The 20,534-nt window shown below is 43.6% G+C and overlaps 1 protein-coding gene across 1 annotated transcript in view; it reads left to right on the forward strand.

Annotated features, from left to right (window-relative positions):
• The window catches only part of LOC126267514 (hemicentin-2-like), a 794,065-nt gene that overhangs the window by 580,330 nt on the left and 193,201 nt on the right, over positions 1–20,534 (forward strand). Inside the window, exons 8-9 of the mRNA XM_049972813.1 lie at positions 3,292–3,422; positions 8,728–8,887. Coding sequence (XP_049828770.1) covers positions 3,292–3,422; positions 8,728–8,887 — 291 coding nt within the window. The remainder of the gene's footprint in view (positions 1–3,291; positions 3,423–8,727; positions 8,888–20,534) is intronic.

Raw genomic sequence — 20,534 nt, forward strand, 5'->3', positions numbered from 1 at the left:
ATCTGAAGCACCTGAGGAAAATGGCTGCAACTATTAGTAACACAATGCAACTTTTGTTACTCCAAGCACTCACACCGCTATGAATTTAAAGCTGCATATCGGTCGTTCAAAACCGCAACCCCAAACTGTAATCACCAGAGTTAGTAATCACCAGAGTTGGTCCAAGTGGGGCCACCCGAAACATGCAATAGGCAAAATATTAGCAGAATAGACGGCCACCAGTTTTCATAGATGCACGAGGTGAAAGCCACAAGAACTGTCGTTCATCAGGAAATTTGAAGTAACATGGAGGATATGACTATGAGTCAATTATGAACCGAAAATAGTTGTACAGATTAAAGAAAAAGAAATACATTTGAGTTTGACAATTGCACTAGCGCAGGCATGCATCATTGGCCATATCACAATACGGCTTACTACAACCACCTTGTAACAAATTTTATAGGACGACCGTAACCTAACTCTGCTGGTTCCTAGCGAACCAACTATACAATAGTTCATTTGATACAATATTGATCTCCTTTTCATCAAAGCTGAACCGAGGAGTTACCAAAACGAGATAATATGCCGGCCGCGAATCCAGTTGGCTAGTCCAGTTTCTCGCTAGGTTAAGGCACGTGGTACTAAATACAGCGCACCATAGGTATGATGGTAGACAAGGTTTTCCTTCTGATGACTCGAGAGAGTAGACCACGCTTGGAAACCGCGTCACCTGAAGCGCTAGCTGAAGCCAGCGTATATACGTAATTCTCCGTATATCAAACGATTCGATGACTTGATGAAATTGGACCATTCGGAATTCAGTACTGAATATTTTCTAGAATCCTTTAAAATCTCATATCGCATCTTTCGCTACTGGCAATAATTTTTATGTGCCTGAAGCACCCCCGTCACCTTTTTTTTGACATAATGTACGTACTCTTCCCCATAATTTCGATGGTACTTCTGAAAACAGTCTCCTTTGAACGCGATAAGCTTGTCCCAGTGTTTCTGCCATTCTGCAAAGACATATTGGAAATCATATTTTGAATGATTTTTCAGAATCACCTCCTTAGCTTTCACTACAACTTCCGATGATGGGAAAATGACTCCCACGAAGGTTTTGCTTCAGTTTAGGGAATACAATAAAATCTCACGGTGCTTAAACCTGACTGTAGAGAGGATGACGAAACCACTCCATTGTTTTTTGCAGGATAATCAGTATTAATATCTGCAATATGTGACTGCATATTATTATTGTGCACCATCCATCCTGTTTCACGGATAGTGGCTTTTTCCGCCTGATATGGACTTGCATAGTTTTCAGGACATCCCTGTAACATTGTCCAGTTACTTTTGTGTCTATTAGTACATGCTGATAAGCTTCTCAATGAATATCAGATTATCATATCTTTCCTAAAAAAAAACTACCACATTTGATTTGTTGGTAATTGAGGACGAAGGAGATTTCCACAGTGCTGTTTGCTCCCAGGATCAAAATGATGTAGTTATGTTTCAGCAGCAGTGATTATCTTTGAAAGAAACTCCAGAGATTTCTGCAATATCAACTGCATGCGGACCTAAACGCAAATGTCCTTTTTTCGGGTGTCAGCAATTTTGTAATTCACAAAGCACAAACATATGTCACCGCGGCGTGTCACACGTGGATTTCATCCAATATTTCAGAAAGTAATTCTAGAAATTTTCCCACCGTAAAGAGTATTCCATGAAGATTCAGGATTGCAAGCGGATGACGTCGACTTCTTGCCATAATATTTCGGCTAACAAACATTCAGACATCTTCAAGTGATTGTTTTGCTTTTGAAAACAGCTAGTTCGGCCATAGCATTGTATCTCCACAAAACATTCCATGGATTATTCTGCCACGTAAATCGTGGGCTCGACGAGATCCTTCTAGTGCTCAGTTATTGTGGGAAATACGTCTACATTTCATCTGTGCGAGCCGCATTCCGACAGTGATAGCGCATATAGTATCACCATTATGCGCACCCCTGGGCTTCATATATGGAGCAATATTCGGGGAGGGCTCGAAGCACGACAGAGGGTGCTCATGTAGAGACTGCGTTTGCGCTTGATTCTCTACGACAACTTTTGGTATAAAGTTAGCGACATAAAGTAGCAATCTCCAGCGTAAAAAACTCACCTGAAGATGAATGAATGGCCGTCAGCCGAAATGTTGTGGCAGGAAGTCGATGTCACCCGGCTGCAATCTCGTGACTTCACGGAAAATTTCAGAAAATGCTCATAAGGTTATTCGTAGATTCTCTCTCACATTAACAGGAGCAGTATTGAAATTTTTCTTCCGGAATTAAGGTGTATAGAGCCCCCGGTCAACCTTGCTTTGAAATTGCCTCCCTTATTTCAACACTTTACAGAATTTTGAGGTGTACTTTAGGGAAGGACAGACTCTCCATAGGCATCCTACGTCATTACATAGGTCTCAGCTGATGATCTGTTGAGACGAAAGCAGAATTTCAGAGCCTCAAATTGTTCACTGCGCATCACTTCCATTGTTGCGGGAGGCGATGCTGAACGTGTCTCTGCTTTCTCGCCTTTCACAGGTGAAAACCACGAATGACAACAATGGAATACGTACATAGTGTATAAATTACGACCGTAAAAGAATTATGATAATTCTTTATTGTACAGCCCTCGTACTTTGGTGTAACCTATTACACCATCATAGTTATCAGATTCATATTACGAGGCGGCCCGGAGTGGCCGAGTGGTTCTAGGCGCTACAGTTTGGAACCGCGCGACCGCTACGGTCGCAGGTTCGAATCCTGCCTCGGGCATAGATGTGTGTTATGTTCTTAGGTTATGTTTGAATCCTGCCTCGGACATGGATGTGTGTGATGTCCTTAGGTTAGTTAGTTTTAAGTAGTTCTACGTTCTAGGGGACTGATGACCTCAGAAGTTAAGCCCCATAGTGCTCAGAGCCATTTCAACCATTTGAACTATATTAAGAGACCTTGACGTTTTAATTTTTATCAGTTTCTTTAGCAGTTACAGATTCCTTGTGCAAAGTGCTGTAAAGAATGCAAAGTAATAACGGTAGAAATGGCTCTTGAACCCGTTCTTGGATAATGTAAAACATATAATGGTGAACCATAGTGAAAAGTGTTTTTTATGTGATAACAACAGTGTTCCACCATGAAAATTTGAATTATTTTGAGGTACAATTTATTCGAATAAGAAGAGATGGCTATGGTGTAGTTCAGCGGGAATAAAACATGTGAAACTGCTCATTGTAATTTACCATTTGACGGAAAATGCTCTTCCACGGTACAGATATTCCCGAGGCGACAATCCAGCTCGGCACGTCGCTGAACCCAGACAACATCAGGGAAGGCGCCGACGTGTACTTCGACTGCATCATCACCGCCGTGCCGTCCGTCTCTCGTGTTGAGTGGCGCCATAACGTGAGTCACATCGCGAGACTTACTAGGAAGCTGGTCACACATAAGTGTCATACATTTCTTCATGCGTTGTCAGTCATTTGTGCTATACAGCTCTTGTGTAGTACATTCCTTCTGTGCGTACATGTGTGCACGTTTGAACGTATGTGTGTGTGTGTGTGTGTGTGTGTGTGTGTGTGTGTGTGTGTGTGTGTATGTGTATTTGTGTGTGTTCTAGCACCAATGTGATGCTATAAGCTGCCAAGACGTTTTGGAGATGTTATTGACTGTTCATTCGCTTCACCTGTAGCATGATTCACTATCCGACGTTTTGTAGACAGTAATTGGAGACAGTTTACTCCCATGGTATTATCACAGCAAAAGTTCCAAAACCGTGTGCCAATGTCACAAGTTTCCTCTCAATTCGTTACTGTCATTTTTCAATGTAGCTGACACAGTGAACATATTACCATAAAAAATTAATTATGAAATTAGACGTAAGTGCAGCTCTAGAAAATGTCCCTACGCCGATATAATGATCACCCAGACAACCATTCGCATTTTTACGTAAAGAAAATGTAATATTTCTTATTTCTTACTATTAATCTTATGATAAATACTTTTCTTCCCTACTAGCGCCAAAGAAGCCAATCTTCGACTCGTTCACTCCATGGACCGGTTTAGCAGACTGCTTAAGCCCCTAGTCTGCAGGCGCCAAAATCTCACCCTAATCCTTAGGTCACATGCTATCCACGGGCAGCTGTGACCTTTGGTCCAGAAGAGATAGGCAGAGGTCAAATTCAACACAAAAAAAGGGTATCTCTGTACCTCCACAGTTCACTGTTAGCCGCATATTTCCCTTCGCGTGTGACTCGGGTCGAGTACCTAAGTTTCTATCGAGTCGCTAGGTTTCTGTGATGTTTCTATCGGTTTCATCTACATCTTACTCTCTCATCTTCATGCTACCCGAAAGGAAAAAAAAAGAGTATTGTTTACTAAAGGAACGAACGGCAAACTTTAAAAAAAAGAAGTAGTTAGTTTCTTTGAAGTATCGAATATATATGATTTCAATTTTACTTGCAATTTCATGGCCTTAACGTACACATCGAGGAAGAAAGCGAAATAGTTAATAGAGTGAGCACAGAACATGTGTAGAAAATTGAAATGTATGGATCCATTCCGGTCTCTATAAATTCACTCACATTACTACGAAACGTTACTGTGATCTTGGTATGCATCTGCATCTACATCATCATGATTACTGTGCAATTCACGGTTCAGTGCCTGACAGAGGGTTCATCGAACCACCTTCAAACTATTTCTCTATGGTTACACACTCAGCAGTTTGCGGGAAAAACGAACACTTAAATCTCTCCGTGCGACCTCTGATTTCTGTTATTTTAATATAGTGGTATTTTCTCCCTATGTAGGTGGACCCCAACCAAATATTTTCACGCTCTGAGGGCACGTTGGCGATCGAAATTTCATGAGAAGATCCTGCTGCAATGAGAAACGCGTTTCTTTTAATGCTGTTACTCTGTATTCGTTTCAAATTCAAATCTTAAAACGTAGCTCCTGCGTACGCACTAGAAGCACCCACAATTTAGCTCTGTAAATGATTATAACTATACACGCAATGGCTTTTTATAACAAATTCAGGCAGTTAATCGTATCATGTCATTATCTTGAAATCATATTAGTCTAATACTAGCGTGATTTAAATAAAGTAGGACTGGAGGGCCAGTAAAAAGCTAACGAAACAGCTTTCAACTTCCACGAAAGTGAGGAATCTAAGTGTTTCGGCTTCTTCTGTGACCTAAGGTCGTACCTCTAGATACAAGTACAGGGTGTCCATAAAGTTCCTTTACAACTTAAAAATTTTATTACAACGGCAGTTGCCGAAATATTTTAACAACATTTCTTTTATTGTAATCAGTGTTTATAAAAGTTTTTTGGCAGTGTATAATAGACCTCTGTATGGGCGCCTTTAGTTGCACGAAGCACATCAAGACGGTACTCGATTTCTTGCCATGTTCGCTGTAGCATAACGTCATCAATGTTGGCAACGGCATTACGAATTCTTTGCTTCAAGTCAGCGATGTCCCGTATCTGTGTTTGATAGACGATATATTTTACATACGCCCATAAAAAAAAAGTCCAAGGAAGTGATATCTGGCGAATGCGGTGGCCAAGAAATTGGTCCATCCCTCACAATCCATCTGCCTGGGAATGTTTCATTTAGGAACAGAAGAACATGCAGTCCCAAATGTGTTGGTGCACCACCTTGCTGGAAAACGACAGTTAGCTGTAAGTCAATCATTTGTGGTGGTACATATTCGATCAGAATGTCGAGGTAATTATTTGCAGTAATTGTTGACTCGTTGAAGAAAAATGGACCAATTATTCGATTGCACATCATTCCACACCACACATTCACTTTTGGACTATCTCGATGAAGCTCCATAATCACATCCGGGTGTTCAGACCTTCAAATTCCCACACTGTGTCTGTTTAATGTCCCAGAGACATGAAAAGTTGCCTCGTCACTGAAACAAACTCGCTTGAGGACTGTTTCATCCTCCGAAAGTCGTTCCAGCTTGTTGAGTGTAAATTCTGTCCGTTTTGGCTTCTCATTTGTCTCAAATGTCTATAAAAGTAGCACTTTGTAAGCATACAACCATAAGTTCTTGTGGCGGACCTCATGCACAGTTGAACGTGGTAGATGCGACTGTCTGGCAGCAGTGCGGCTTTACTTCGTAGGTGAACGAGTGAAGCCGCTTAAAACGCGATCGATGTTTTTCTCGGATGTTCTTGGTCACCCGCTCCTCCCTTCACCCACCACTGACCCTGTCTCCATTAATTTTTTTTGCCATGCACGGACTGAAGTGTGCGATGGCTGATCCCTTCCACTGTTAGTTCTGAAGTTCCGTTGAGTCTGAACATCCGATTTTGTCTCAATAAAACAAGGCACACATTGTACCTTCTCTTGAGGAGTTGCCATTTTATAGAGGTTCAGTTCCTTCCATCAATAGAGTAACTGAAACACAAAATTTTAGAGTATATAAAAACATTAGTAAACAGTGGTTACAATAAAGGAAATTTTGTTAAAATATTTCAACAACTGCCGTTGTAATAAAATTTTTAAGTTGTAAAGTGACTTTATGGACACCCTGTACATCTATAAAGGGCAACCAAATGAATAAAGTAAGCAATCTGTTTATTATTTCAAAAGTGATCGTCATAACTGTCTGTCCCATTGTGAGAGAAGACGGTCAACTCCTTCACGGAAAAAAAACCTGTGTGGGTGTCTAGGGATACATGGTTGTACCAACGTATGCACCTCGTCGTCCGAAGCAAATCGACGGTTACGAATCAAGATTGTACGGAAGATCTGTAAGGACTCCTCAGCCATACTTATTCAACGTAGTCAAAACATCCTTCGCAACATGCGGCCTTTCGTTGGAATCTTGTTTCCATTTCGCTAGAAAGCACTTACGTATCGTCCATACAGTCCCGATCACTCGCCCTGTGATTTACATGATTTAGGAGATCTGAAGAAAGACATTTGTGCTCGTTCTTTAGCTTCGGACGGAAAGGTGCACTCCTGGATACAATCACGGTTCTGCAGGCATCCGAAAACGGTTTTCTATGAAGGCACTGACCGTCTTGTGCCACAATGATATTACTGTACTAACAGAGCTGGCGATTACGTTTTCAATAATAATGTCTTTGATTACACTTCTTTCATCTGTCTCGTATTCATTTGTCTATCCCTTATATGTGTAGAACGCGCTTCTCAGCCATTGCTGTAACATTACGTTTCATGCGCGCACGACCTCCAAATCTGGGAACACGGTAAACTCACGGGTCAACGTAAATTTGACACTGTATTCCCTCTACTGTGCGTCGTTTCAGGGGAGCACACGGCTCTGACGCCATTTCTATGGATTAGAACGCGCGGGTGCTTCGAACAGAGCTGATGGAGGAGCTCTTGGGGCAAGAGACTGACTACTCGGCGAACGAATTAGCCTGCCTGTATCCTCGACTTAAATCCCATCGGGCACGTGTGAGATGCATTCAGAAGACGTGCAGCAGCATGTCTACATGTACCAAAGACCATCCAGTAGTTGTCAGTCGTGCTGGTCAAGGAATGGAACGTCCTACTACCAGAACTGCTCACCAACCTTGTGGCCAGCACTGGAGTACGTTGCAGAATGCTTGTTGCAGACCCTGGTGATTACGCACTCTATTAAGAACCATGTCATGCGTTTTTAATTGTTCAGGGAACTATCATAAATTGCGCTGACCTAACTGTATTTATTGTCTTGGAATAAAAGTTTCAAAATCCATTCGTCTCACAGCCTATTTCGTTGTGTTACCTTCTGTACTATACTGTAGCACTTATTCTGAGTATGGTGCTTACGTATATTAAAAAAAAGTCTTAAAGGCCTAGATTATACTTAAATAAATCGCAAAGTATGTTCAAGAGAGATGTAAGGCATAGAAAACGCCGAAGCACATGGTTTCTACACCTTCGTGGAAGTCGATCACGGAATCTTTGTTTCGCGAGCGATGGGCGAGACTCTTACCGCCTGAGCTGTCGAGGCGCTATTCACGACGCACTCTCGCAGCTTAACTTTCGCCGGTAATTCTGTGTAATGTATCATCTGCCAGCAAGTTTAAAAACAGCGCGCAATCGATTGCGGTGTGGAATATTCATTCTGGCACCTTGATTCTCCGTCTTTAACAATGGACCCTAACCGTTCTCAAGTTAACTAACCTACATTTCTATGGTCGTTCGACTGAAGAAAGAGTAGAAATTTCATCCTAAAGTTCCTGATATTTCGGCAAAACCATTCGAAATGATGTACGAGTAATTACAAGGAACATCAGCTCTGTGCACGATATTTGCCATCCCCAACACACTCAGTCGTTCGGAATACTGTGCAATGTAGATGCTGCTAGGCACTGGAAGTCAAGGACCGGCACACGTTCAATTTAGAGTTTTGCAGGGGGAAGAGACCGCCAGCGATTACTATACCACTTCGTTTCACTGTCAGACTGAAGCTCAGAGACGAGAACAGTATCACTGTATCACTGCCATTGACTTATGAGCTGAAATGATGTGTGAGCTGATGTAAGGAGATCGGACAAATTGAATGCCTTCAATATCATGTACCAAAATAACTGCTCAATACTTCCAGCTACAAGAAATGTGCAGTACTTCACTGATACTTTGCAACACGCCGCATGCACACTTTCTGGTAGTGCAGGTGTTGCCACGCAACCGCTGCGCAAGGGCGGAGCCTGTTAGCGTCGACTGTTGCAGGGCAGGGTGCTGGGCCCTGGAGCGGGTCGCGGCCTCATCGTTAGCAACCAGAGCCTGGTGCTACAGTCGGTGGGCCGCGCCAGTGGCGGCAACTACTCCTGCGTCGGCGTCAACTCCGAGGGCGCCGGCGAGAGCAAGCCCTTCCACCTCAACGTCCTCTGTGAGTACCAGCATTAGACTGTTAGACTGCACCACCACAACCTGCTGTTCAGCCTCTGTACCTCAAGGTGCCTCAGACATATTTTATTGTACGAAAATCGAACATCTACAGCCCTTCTTATGGTGTTATTTATTGCGTGGCTACCAGTTTCAGCGCTTCAATGCACCATCTTCAGGCCTTAGTTAATGCTGAGGGATTTAACACCATCCGTATACACGATGCATCAGCGGCAAACATAACTGGTTTACGGAGGCCACCTATAACTGTAATATCGTCTCTCCAAAAAGCGACTGCTTTCTACAATGCGATCTTGGTCAAATAAAATTTTTAGTAAAATCTACATCACACAACTATTTTTATGTTGCAAATTACTGATTGCTGCGTATACCCAGCAACACACACCACATGTTAAGCTCATAGAAAATTCTGTAATCATATTTAAGGTTATATTTCTTCAATAATATAACATGTGACCAAACTTATTACACAAACTAAAGTTACAGTTCCTTACTTGCTTAATCTACTACCGATCTGCCTCACATTTACGAGATTACATTTTTTCGTCATCTATCTCTGTCAATGGTATCGGCGGCTACCTATGTCACAGGCAGTCCATCTCTTAGTAGTGTCTCTTCAGTTCCATATCCTCGTGTCTTTATTATCCGTTCTCACCGTTCCTTGGGTTTAGCTACACTTTCCTTAGGAACCTTGGCAGGCGATTTTCCGATATTCGCTGGACATTTAGAGAACGCTATAGATTTTTCTCTGAGATAGTCTTCCCTGCAGGCTTTGCATTTCATTTTTCGAATGGCTGTTTCATATTCTACTGCTTCTACATCCCTACTTTGCAAGCCACCCGACGGTGTGTGGTGGAAGGTACCTTGAGTACCTCTATCGGTTCTCCCTTCTGTTCCATTCTCGTATTGTTCGTGGAAAGAAAGATTGTCGGTATGTCTCTGTGTGGGCTCTAATCTCTCTGATTTTATCATCATGGTCTCTTCGCGAGACGTAGGAGAGAGCAATATACTGCTTGACTCCTCAATGAAGGTAAGTTCTCGAGACTTCAACTAAAGCCCGTACCGAGCTACTGAACGTCTCTCTTGCCGAGTGTTTACCTATTATCTCCGTAACGCGTTCGCGATTACTTAATGATCCTGTAACGAAGCGCGCTGTTCTCCGTTGGGTCTTCTCCATGTCTTCTATCAACTTCATCTTGTGCGGATCCCACACTGGTGATCTGTATTCAAGCAGTGGGCGAACAAGTGTACTGTAACCTACTTCCTTTGTTTTTGGATTGCATTTGCTTAGGATTCTTCCAGTGAATCTCAGTCTGGCATTTGCTATACCGACGATCAACTTTATATGATCATTCCATTTTAAATCACTCCTAATGCCTACTCCCAGATAATTTATGGAATTAACTGTTTCCATTTGTACACCTGCTATACTCTAGCTAAACGATAAAGGATCTTTCTTTCTATGTATTCGCAGAACATTACACTTGTCTACATTGAGTTTCAATTCCCATTCCCTGCACCATGCGTCAATTGGTTGAAGATCCTCCTTCATTTCAGTATAATTTTCCATTGTTACATATACTACAGCATCATCCGCAAAAAGCCTCATTGAACTTCCGATGTTATCCACAAGGTCATTTATGTATACTGTAAATAGCAACGGTCCTACAATGCTCCCCTGCGGCACACCTGAAATCCCTCTTACTTCGGAAGACTTCTCTCCATTGAGAACGACATGCTGCGTTTTCTTAACTAGGAACTCTTCAATCCAATCACACAATTGATCTGACATTCACATGCTCTTACTTCTTTCATTAAACGACTGTGGGGAACTGTAACAAATGCCTTGCGGAAGTCAAGAAACACGGCATCTACGTGGGAACCCGTGTCTATTGCCCTCTGATTCTCGTGGACTAATAGCGAGAGCTGGGTTTCACACGATCGTCTTTTTCGAAACCAATGCTGATTCCTACAGAGTAGGAAAAGTCATTATGCTCGAACGTAATACGTGTTCCAAAGTTCTACAACTTATGGACGTTAGAGGTATAGGTCTATAGCTCTGCACATCTGTTCGACGTCCCTTCCTGAAAACGGGGATGACCTGTGCCCTTTTCCAATCTTTAGGAACGCTACGCTCTTCCAGAGACTTACGGTACACCGCTGCAAGAAGGGGGGCAAATTCCTTCGTGTACTCTGCGTAAAATGGAACTGGTATCCTATCAGATCCAGCGGCCTTTCCTCTTTTGAGCGATTTTAATTTTCTATCTCTCTTCCTGTGCAGTTTCTATTTTTCGGGGAATGTCTCACTTCCGTTGTTGCTTTTTCAGTTTTACCTCTTGTACTCAATATCTAAAATTCGCAGCCATAGGTCAATGTAGGGATGTTGGTAGTTCTATGTGCAGCAATCATCTTTTTCATGTCTCTTATGGAGGAACTTTCCTCTTACTTAATATATTTGTTTTATGGCCATTATGTCTTAGCTCATTTAATAGACAGCCTACTGCACTGACTTTTCCTTAATGTTTTCATACGCTTTTTCTTATTGGCTGTAAATATGGTGTCGTTCAGAGATCACGGGGTCACACCAAAGTCGGCCAAGCCCTTTCGAGACCTCAGATACTGCAGTCAACATCATCGCCTGGGACCAAGGAGTAGTTAAAGTTTCAGATGCACTTGTAGTGCTGTTAATGTTGAACAATGTGTGTCAAAAGAAAACTTTGTTAATTAGTGCATCAAGTGACGCTTTGCTAGTCCATGACAGCAGTAAATAATCAATTTCTCCTGTGGAAAAGAAGTGTGTCAAATATAAGCAAATATTTTCTTCATTAATATAATGAAGTAAGCTAATACTTCATGAATTCTAGTTTCATGAGACTTCTCCCAGACAGATCAAAGTACCCACAGTTGAGGACTGACAATATTGTTTCACCTCGTCACAAAAGTTAATAAAGCTTTATTTGAATGGCCTTCCGCCAACAGTCACGTAATGTCTTCCTTCTTTACCATTTAGGTTTGTACGTTGAAGCGCCAAACAAACTGGTATAGGCGTGTGTATTCAATTATAGAGATATGTGAACAGGCATAATACGGCACTGCGGTGGCCAGCACCTATTAAGACAATGTGTGACGCAGTTGTTAGATCGGTTACTGCTGTGCAATAGCAGGTTATCTAGATTTGAGTGAGTTTGAACGTGGTGTTATAGTCGGCGCACGAGCGATGGGACACAGCATCTTCGGCGTAGCGATGAAATGGCGATTTTCCCGTACGACTATTACACAAGCGTACCGTGAATATCAGGAATCCGCTAAAGTATCAAATCTGCGACATGGCTGTAGCTGGAAAAAGATCCTGTAAGAATGAGATCAACGACGACTGAAGAGAATCGTTCAGCTTGATAGAAGTGCAACCCTCCCTCAAATTGCAGTAAATTGGAGAGCTGGGCCATCAATAAGTGTTAGCGTGCGAACCATTCAACGAAATATAAAAAAATATGGGCTGTCGGAGCTGAAGGTCCACTCATGTACTCTTAATGACTGCATGATACAAAGCTTTACGCCTCGCCTGGGCCCATCAACACCGACATTGGACTGTTGATGACTGGAAACATGTTGCCTGGTCGAACGAATCTCGTTTCAAATTGCATCGTGCGGATGGACAGGTACGGATATGGAGACAAGCTCATGAATCCATGGACCCTGCATGTCCGTAGGGCACTGTTGAAGCTGCTCGGGGCTCTGTAACAATGTGGGGTGTGTGCAGTTGGAATGATATGGGCCCTCTGATATTTCAAGATAGGATACGACTCTGATAAGTGACACGTACGTAAGCATTCTGTCTGATCACCTACATCCATTCATGTCCATTGTACATTGCGACGGTCTTTGGCAATTCCAGCAGGACAATGCGACACCCCACACGTCCAAAATTGCTTCAGAGTTGCCCCAGGAACACTCTTGTGAGTTTAAACACTTCCGCCGGCCACCAAACGCCCGAGACGAGAACATTATTGAGCGTATCTGAGATGCCTTGCAACGTGCTGCTTAGAAGAGATGTCCACCTTCTCGTACTCTTACTGATTTGTGAATAGCCCTGCAGGATTCAAGGCTTAAATTCCCTCCACCTCCACTTCAGACATTAGTCGAGTCCATACCACGTCGTGTTGCAGCCCTTCTGCGTGCACGCCGTGGCCCTACACGATAGTAGGCAGGTGTACCAGTTCCTCTGGCCTTTCAGTGTATATTTTCTACATATCTCTGCCTTCCGTTTTTGCTCAGCTCTGCCAACAAAATACTGAAATTGATTTGTAAGGCATCTATAGGTTGTATAACGGTAGTGTTCTTACCCTAAAAGGAAAATGGTTATCAGTTTGAATCACTGCTTTTAAGACGTTACGGAACTGAAAGAAATTTAAAGTATTCGTTTTGAATGTATGATAGATGCTAACTGTTAGCCATTCAAACTGCCAGAAAAAAAATGTCATGTGACGAGGGTCTCCCGTCGCGAAGACCGTTCGCCTGGTGCAAGTCTTTCGATTTGACGCCACTTCGGCGACTTGCGCGTGGATGGGGATGAATGATAATGATTAGGACAACACAACACCGAGTCCCTGAGCGGAGAAAATCTCCCACCCAGCCGGAAATCGAACCCGAGCCCTTTTGGATTGACATCCCGTCGCGCTGACCACTCAGCTACCTGGGGCGGACAAACTGCCAGAGGGACATAAGCAATGAATCTCTATTTATTCTTTGCACATAGCACAGGATGATTATAACTGAAGTTCCACTTTGAAAACGCGTATAAAACCGCTACTTACAGTCACTTAAAATTTTAACACAAAATTGTGAAATAATTAGGAAACATGTTAAAAGAAATACGGATAGATGTTGCTATAAGTGACATAACATAAGTTGTTCTGCTAGCAAAGACATGAAATGCAATGCAATACGATTGCTAGGGTGTGAGTTGCAGATTAAACTAACAATACAGTGGAATGTTCCTAACCGTACTAGTCTTACATTCGACATTTGCGGTACTGTTAGTTGTGTAAATCCCAATCACTATGGAAAGGTCTTACCACATCGGATGGAAGAAATCGGTTGTCCTGAATTGAAAAATCCTATAAAAAAGCAAAAACTAAATACGTATTAAGTGTCCAGGGGTGAAAACTGCATAAAAACAACAATGGAATGATTTTTTAACGTTGGTGAGAGCGGCAGAAGACAGTTTAGTACGCTGTCCACAGTTTTGTGCCACAAGCTGAGATCAATAAACAGCATGTTGCACAAGAGATCCGAGTGTCTCAGGGGTTATACATGTAATGCACTGTGCAATGCGTGCTTTCAGTTCAGCTGCTATTGTAATTGTAGCACTGAACACAGCATATCTCAGCACTACAGCTAAAAATCACACGGGTTAAGCTCAGATGTTCTGGATAGCATGGCTGTAGGAAAAGGATGGCTGATAATTAGAGCATTTCCAAAACGAATCTGTAGCAGCTGCTCCACTGCCTTTGCATAGAAATAGTCTTACTGACCCATTTACGCTGTTGAAGGGGCGGAATGACGTTGGTGTGCAAAACAGTCTCACAGCGGATACCGGTGAAGATACGGATAACAGAACCCGCAGGTCTCGTCTCCTCGAAAAGAAGCGGCCTACGATGGACGATGCCGTCAAGCCACAGCACACAGTCATCTTTTCAGAATGAAGTGGTACTGGTTGATGTGAGTGTGGATTTTCCGTTAGACATATTCTGCATTTATGTCACATCCCTACGTCCGTGGAAATGAAACTGGGCTTCATCTGTCGACATAATTTTCCATTGACTTGCACTGTCCATTTCCACGCGCACAAGAAATTCTGCAGCAAAAAATTATCTCACTGGTAGGTCAGCATGAAATAACTACTGCACGTGCTTAATTCTGTGGGGATACCAATGCAGAATGTTTTGTAGAAATCTATAAATTGTGCTCAGAAGCATGTCCAACGTTCAGGCAGTTCTCCATGCAATGCGTGTTTGCACATCACAGCTCTATCGCTCCCGCAATGCTATGGCCATATCTTCTACTGAGAGAGGATCAGTTGTTTCCCTGCCTCCACCACTTTGCATTTCGAAAGAAACTTTGTCTTCGAATTTCGTAATTTTCCTCCAGGCCCCTTGCAGACGTCGGGCCACAACCTTTTTTCTTACCTTTGAGTGACTCGTACTGCTGCAGAGTTACTGGAATACAGTCTCCGTTCTTGTAAAAGAGCTTTACCAGCAGCGTGCGTTCCTGCATTGCGACAGCCATGTCGGATATCTGAGACACAAGCCGCGCGCCACGCTTTATATACTGGTAAAATGTTCTTTAAAATGTTTTTATTTCCAAAACGTTTCCCCTTCTTCGGTAACATTCCGTTCAAATTTGAAGTCATACTCTGCAGTGATTCCTTTTTCCCAGCGTTTTGGGAGTGGAAATTTAATTATAACCACCCCGTACATTAGATAGAATACATGATTCACTTCGTTTGTGTTTTGCTTGTATAGAAAAATTTAGTACTCGGAATAATACAGCTGTCCACCAAGGCGACCGCCGATTGAATAAGGATGAGGGACACCATTCCGTGCTGCCTCCACTTTGCCAGAAGTCGTCAATAGAATAGTGGCGTGACAGCGACAGCCTGCCGCGGTGGTCTCGCGGTTCTAGGCGCGCAGTCCAGAACCGTGCGACTGCTACGGTCGCAGGTTCGAATCCTGCCTCGGGCACGGATGTGTGTGGTGTCCTTAGGTTAGTTAGGTGTAAGTAGTTCTAAGTTCTAGGGGACTAATGACCACAGCAGTTGAGTCCCATAGTGCTCAGAGCCATTTGAACCATTTTTTTTGACAGCGACAAATTATGACAAAATTTCTCAGTTTCGAAAAAGTGCAGGGCTGGGAAACATTTCAGCACACTCTTTATCGTGTTACGCTATAAAAGCACGGGTAAGATATTGCCTTGCGCTGTCTTCTTGAGTGGTAATGATCTCGAAGGTAAGACACAGCTGCCGGCCATAACACGGCCGAATAGTGACAGCCACAGACCAAACCACTATCTACGCCAACTAGAGATAAAAGTGTTGTAATATCCAGAGTGGTACCCCTACCATTACTCCAGGTGCTGTGCGTTTTCCTCCATGTCTCCACTGACGAATATCCCCACCTGCCTACAGAACTAGAGGTGATAATTGTGTAATATTCAGTGGTATAGCCGATGGTGTTAAAAGCTACTGCGCTTTACTAGCACTTTGGTGGCTGACCGTCCTGTTGGCCAGAAGGGTGCACTCAGCTGATTGAGTAGAGGCACCAGTCACGAAAACTGACAACGGCTGGGAGTACGATGTGCTGACCAGATGCACCTCCATGTCCGCTTCCAGTGATGCCTAAAGGCTCTGGATGACACGGCTACCAGCCGGTACTATTGGCTCTTCAAGACCTGTTGGAACGGTTTTGTTTCTATATCCAATGATACCCCATCTCATCACAGCTGGTACTGCGTTTTCTCTTGTGTGCCTCCACCTATGACTATATCTATCTGTCCGCATAACTAGAGGCGAACGTGTTGTAATATCCAGTGGTATCCCATGCCATTACTGCAGGCTCTGTATGTTATCGTCCACGCCTCCACGTACATATATATCCATCTCACTGCACAACTACAGGAGATCAATTGTAATACCCAGTGGTACCCTGTACTGTCACTGCAAGCGCTGTGTGTAGGCCTCTATGCCTTCACCTAAGGATATACAGATCCGTCCAGAGTACCAGGACTCATAGGAATCGTCTGAAGAAATGAATCAGCGCCACTCGTGTCCAATGTTTTGTAATTGTCTGGACTATCGATTCTTCACGCATGAGCAAATGATGTGTGTTCCTCTCTGGCGCTAGTTGTGTGGGACCGCTGAGATCCTGCATGGCGCGGAGCATGGTGATCCTGAACCCATAGATACCATATTCTCATGACTGTCGTGGGATGCCGAGTATGACGAACAACTTTTAAGTAGAATGATAGGCTGCAGTTACTTCACGTATAAAAGAAACTTCTTACAAGTAACCGACGTTCATTTGCGGCTTCTGAATACGAAACACGGTGCGCAATTTACACTCCTGGAAATGGGGAAAGGAACACATTGACACCGGTGTGTCAGACCCACCATACTTGCTCCGGACACTGCGAGAGGGCTGTACAAGCAATGATCACACGCACGGCACAGCGGACACACCAGGAACCGCGGTGTTGGCCGTCGAATGGCACTAGCTGCGCAGAATTAGTGCACCGCCGTCGTCAGTGTCAGCCAGTTTGCCGTGGCATACGGAGCTCCATCGCAATCTTTAACACTGGTAGCATGCCGCGACAGCGTGGACGTGAACCGTATGTGCAGTTGACGGACTTTGAGCGAGGGCGTATAGAGGGCATGCGGGAGGCCGGGTTGACGTACCGCCGAATTGCTCAACACGTGGGGCGTGAGGTCTCGACAGTACATCGATGTTGTCGCCAATGGTCGGCGAAAGGTGCACGTGTCCGTCGACCTGGGACCGGACCGCAGCGACGCATGGATGCACGCCAAGACCGTAGGATCCTACGCAGTGCCATAGGGGACCGCACCGCCACTTCCCAACAAATTAGGGACACTGTTTCTCCTGGGGTATCGGCGAGGACCATTCGCAACCGTCTCCATGAAGCTGGGCTACGGTCCCGCACACGCCCCAACATCGTGCAGCCCGTCTCCAATGGTGCCGCGACAGGCGTGAATGGAGGGACGAATGGAGACGTGTCGTCTTCAGCGATGAGAGTCGCTTCTGCCTTGGTGCCAATGATGGTCGTATGCGTGTTTGACACCGTGCAGGTGAGCGCCACAATCAGGACTGCGTACGACCGAGGCACACAGGGCCAACACCCGGCATCATGGTGTGGGGAGCGATCTCCTACACAGGCCGTACACCTCTGGTGATCGTCGAGGGGTCACTGAATAGTGCACGGTACATCCAAACCGTCATCGAACCCATCGTTCTACCATTCCTAGACCGGCAAGGGAACTTGCTGTTCCAACAGGACAATGCACGTCCGCATGTATCCCGTGCCACCCAACGTGCTCTAGAAGGTGTAAGTCAACTTCCCTGGCCAGCAAGATCTCCGGATCTGTCACCCATTGAGCATGTTTGGGACTGGATGAAGCGTCGTCTCACGCGGTCTGCACGTCCAGCACGAACGCTGGTCCAACTGAGGCGCCAGGTGGAAAGAGCATGGCAAGCCGTTCCACAGGACTACATCCAGCATCTCTACGATCGTCTCCATGGGAGAATAGCAGCCTGCATTGCTGCGAAAGGTGGATGTACACTGTACTAGTGCCGACATTGTGCATGCTCTGTTGCCTGTGTCAATGTGCCTGTGGTTCTGTCAGTGTGATCATGTGATGCATCTGACCCCAGGAATATGTCAATTAAGTTTCCCCTTCCTGGGACAATGAATTCAGGGTTTTCATATTTCAATTTCCAGGAGTGTATCATTATCAACGAAATGCATATGTTGCCCCTAGCTGAAAATTTAATTATTTGCCTATCCCAGCTTGTACAATAATGCAAATTTGACCCTCGATGCATGTTCATCATGGTGTTCCAATATCACTGTGCTTCGTTGATTTATTGGCTCCGGTATGTGGATAAAAAGACAGATTTTCAGAAAATCCAATTAGCAAATTAGTATAATTTGTTTTTCACTGAGCAATGTTGCAACTGTCATTGTTGGTGGTGGTACGCATTCTTCCTATAGTGCCTGATACGCATCTAAAAAAGATGCATTAATTTCAAAATAAAATTCGCTTCTGAAGTTTTTACCATTTAAGAGCCGCTGAGGTTTCACTCAACCATCAGTTTTTTGTGGCCTCTATCGGACAGAAGCGAGAACAGCATATTCACAGTACGGGGGCAATGGTCAGATCACATGTAATTTGTGGTTGCTCGAAATGATCACAAGTCACTGTAAAACGACCCGAAAATAATCTTAGGGACGCTCTTTGCTTACAGCTAATGAAATAAGTGACGGGACGCGAATTGCATTCGGCACAATGCGTCTCTTTAACCATGATCTGCTGAGCTCGCGGTTCCAGCTAACTTATCTGAAACAAACAAAACAAAAAAAGTCTTAAGTCATGTAGCACTTAATAATTACATTTCCTTTTAAATGAAACATAAATATAGTCGGTTTTTAACATATTTAATAATAAACCAAAGTAGTTCAGCTACGGACAGACTTAGGTAAAATAACAAGTCTGTTTATGGTGAACAGTGTGCTGAAGGCGAGAACACAAACATGTGATTCTATGCCAGTGATAAAAGTGATAGTGCGACCTCCAAACCAGATGTGAGTAAACGCAGATCAGCGAATCACGAAGTGAACTGTTAGATAAGCTATAACTAACAAAACTGTATCGTTGTAGATCCCACTGATGATGCCTTAGAACAGGATTAGGCGAAACGCGTATGGGATTAATAAAGTAACTAGCAGCAGGAAAAGGCAGTTTATTTACAAAACAAGTATTACCTAAAATACTTCTGCTCCCTCCGATGACGACAAGAGAAGCTGAGAGGAGCTTCATTCGACTTTTACATTCTTTTATTAAACATTCTGAAATACAATTCCTCCGATTCGTTTCGGTCGTAGACTGTTATCGTTGATCTGAATTCGCAGTTAATACATGTTTTTTTTTCTTTTTTTGCAATTTTCATAGACAAGAGGATACATTTCCTTAAGAAAAGGACGGACACTAGGGCAATGCAATCACATCGGTATATTTTTTTTATATTTAAGGAAAAGGTGACTATCTTCAAGTAATGCTACAGCTTGTAAAGCAAAACGTTGGACAGTTAACACACGTTTCCAGTAAATCTGCGACACCAGCATTCGTGGATGTTTTCATTCAGGAAGAATGGCACCAATAAATGAATTCTGGGAGGAAGTGTAGAACAGTGTACTAGCAGTAAGGTATAACGACTGTAGAGGGAAAAGTGTTCACTCGGTAGCAGCCTCTACATTACAATCCTAACACATTGATATTATGAACAGTTCGATTAGTGAAGTGCCATCAGGCGAATATGTCAGTGGTAGCTGCCATTTAGCCGAGTAGAAGGCAAAGAAAGCATTGTTAGTACTTGAATTTAAATGATGAGAAATAATAGCTCGTTTATTAATTATAAAATGACCTCTTCTGAGGCATTAAGGGATCACCAATTTAGTATTGGAGGGCAGCGTGGAAGGTAAAAATCGTAGAGGTAGACCAAGAGATGAATACACGAAACAGATTCAGAAGGATGTAGGTTGCAGTAGGTACTGGGAGATGAAGAAGCTTGCGCAGGATAGAGTAGCATCGAGAGCTGCATCGAACCAGTCTCTGAAGACCACAGCAACAACAATAACCTCCGGCTCATACAGGCAGATATATAATTAAATAAAACCGTTTTATTCTACAGAATGAGCCGTCCCTTTTCGGCTCAAGAGAGTGATCTCTTAGTACGTTCACTTTAGAGTGTTGTCGAAACGGACGCAGTGTTTACATGAAGGTACTGACAGCACTCGACGCGTTAATCAGATTAACTAAGGAGAATGTCAACCAGTTATCG

This window comes from Schistocerca gregaria, chromosome 4 (assembly GCF_023897955.1).
Source record: "Schistocerca gregaria isolate iqSchGreg1 chromosome 4, iqSchGreg1.2, whole genome shotgun sequence".
Classification (NCBI taxonomy): Eukaryota; Metazoa; Arthropoda; class Insecta; order Orthoptera; family Acrididae; genus Schistocerca; species Schistocerca gregaria.